This window comes from Austrofundulus limnaeus, unplaced genomic scaffold, assembly GCF_001266775.1.
Source record: "Austrofundulus limnaeus strain Quisiro unplaced genomic scaffold, Austrofundulus_limnaeus-1.0 Scaffold738, whole genome shotgun sequence".
In the NCBI taxonomy this organism is placed as follows: Eukaryota; Metazoa; Chordata; class Actinopteri; order Cyprinodontiformes; family Rivulidae; genus Austrofundulus; species Austrofundulus limnaeus.
The window spans coordinates 210,342-211,263 of record NW_013953140.1 but is presented as its reverse complement, the minus strand read 5'-3'; the positions used below and the strand labels follow the sequence as shown (position 1 = coordinate 211,263).

General features: G+C 36.1%; 1 protein-coding gene across 1 annotated transcript in view; it reads right to left on the bottom strand.

Moving 5' to 3' along the window:
• Positions 1-212: 212 nt before the first annotated feature.
• LOC106532247 (snake venom serine proteinase 5) overlaps positions 213-922 on the bottom strand; it is a gene marked incomplete at its 3' end in the record, with an annotated part of 2,811 nt that continues 2,101 nt past the window's right edge. Inside the window, exons 2-3 of the mRNA XM_014028270.1 lie at positions 470-656; positions 213-398 (exon numbers count right to left, since the gene is read on the bottom strand). Of these exons, the coding sequence (XP_013883724.1) occupies positions 213-398; positions 470-656 (373 nt within the window). The remainder of the gene's footprint in view (positions 399-469; positions 657-922) is intronic.

Genomic DNA, 922 nt, shown 5'->3' with positions numbered 1-922 from the left:
CTGAAAAACAACAAAAAGCATTGACAATTACAAAACAAATGAAAAAAATTATAGAACAAAATGTTTAAGAAAATTATTAAGGAAATTAAACACAGAGCTACCAGGAAAATTACATAGAAACAATGATTACATTGTTTTAAATTCTTTCAGTTCAATAATTGAAAACAAAATTACACACACCCCCACCCCCCAAAACAGGGAAAAATACTTACTTTTTAGGAGGATTTTTACAGTCAGGCAGCTTCACAGGTGTGATTGTTGTTATTTTCTGTGGGAGCTTCACTAACATGATGTCATGTTTTTGTTTATTCACATCAGTATAAATCTCTTTGTCTGTGATTGTCAGTGTTGTCTTTGTTGCAGTCTGAGGATGAACTCCTACCACAGCTTTATGAACCCTGCAGCAGTAAAACATGAAGATCAGAGACACAAAGTTTCATCTGATGGAAATAAAAATCCATTTTCTCACCATCCATCCTCCCAGCAGTGAGCTGCAGTCAGAACCCACTGATCACTGATCAGAGACCCTCCACAGAGAGACTCATGTGTTTGACTGGTTGCTGTCAGTTTCACATGATAAAGACGCTCTGTTCCTTTACAGTCTTCACCTCCAATGATCCTCTTCTGCAGCTGCACCTCTGACTTCACTGCAAAACCTGAACAAGAACATTTATTTATTTTATCTGACATCAAATCAGTCAGAAGATCAGAGGAAACATGAAGAACAGATGTTAGAAGATCAGAGGAAACATGAAGAACAGATGTTAGAAGATCAAAGGAAACATGAAGAACAGATGTTAGAAGATCAAAGGAAACATGAAGAACAGATGTTAGAAGATCAAAGGAAACATGAAGAACAGATGTTAGAAGATCAAAGGAAACATGAAGAACAGATGTTAGAAGATCAAAGGAAACATGAAAA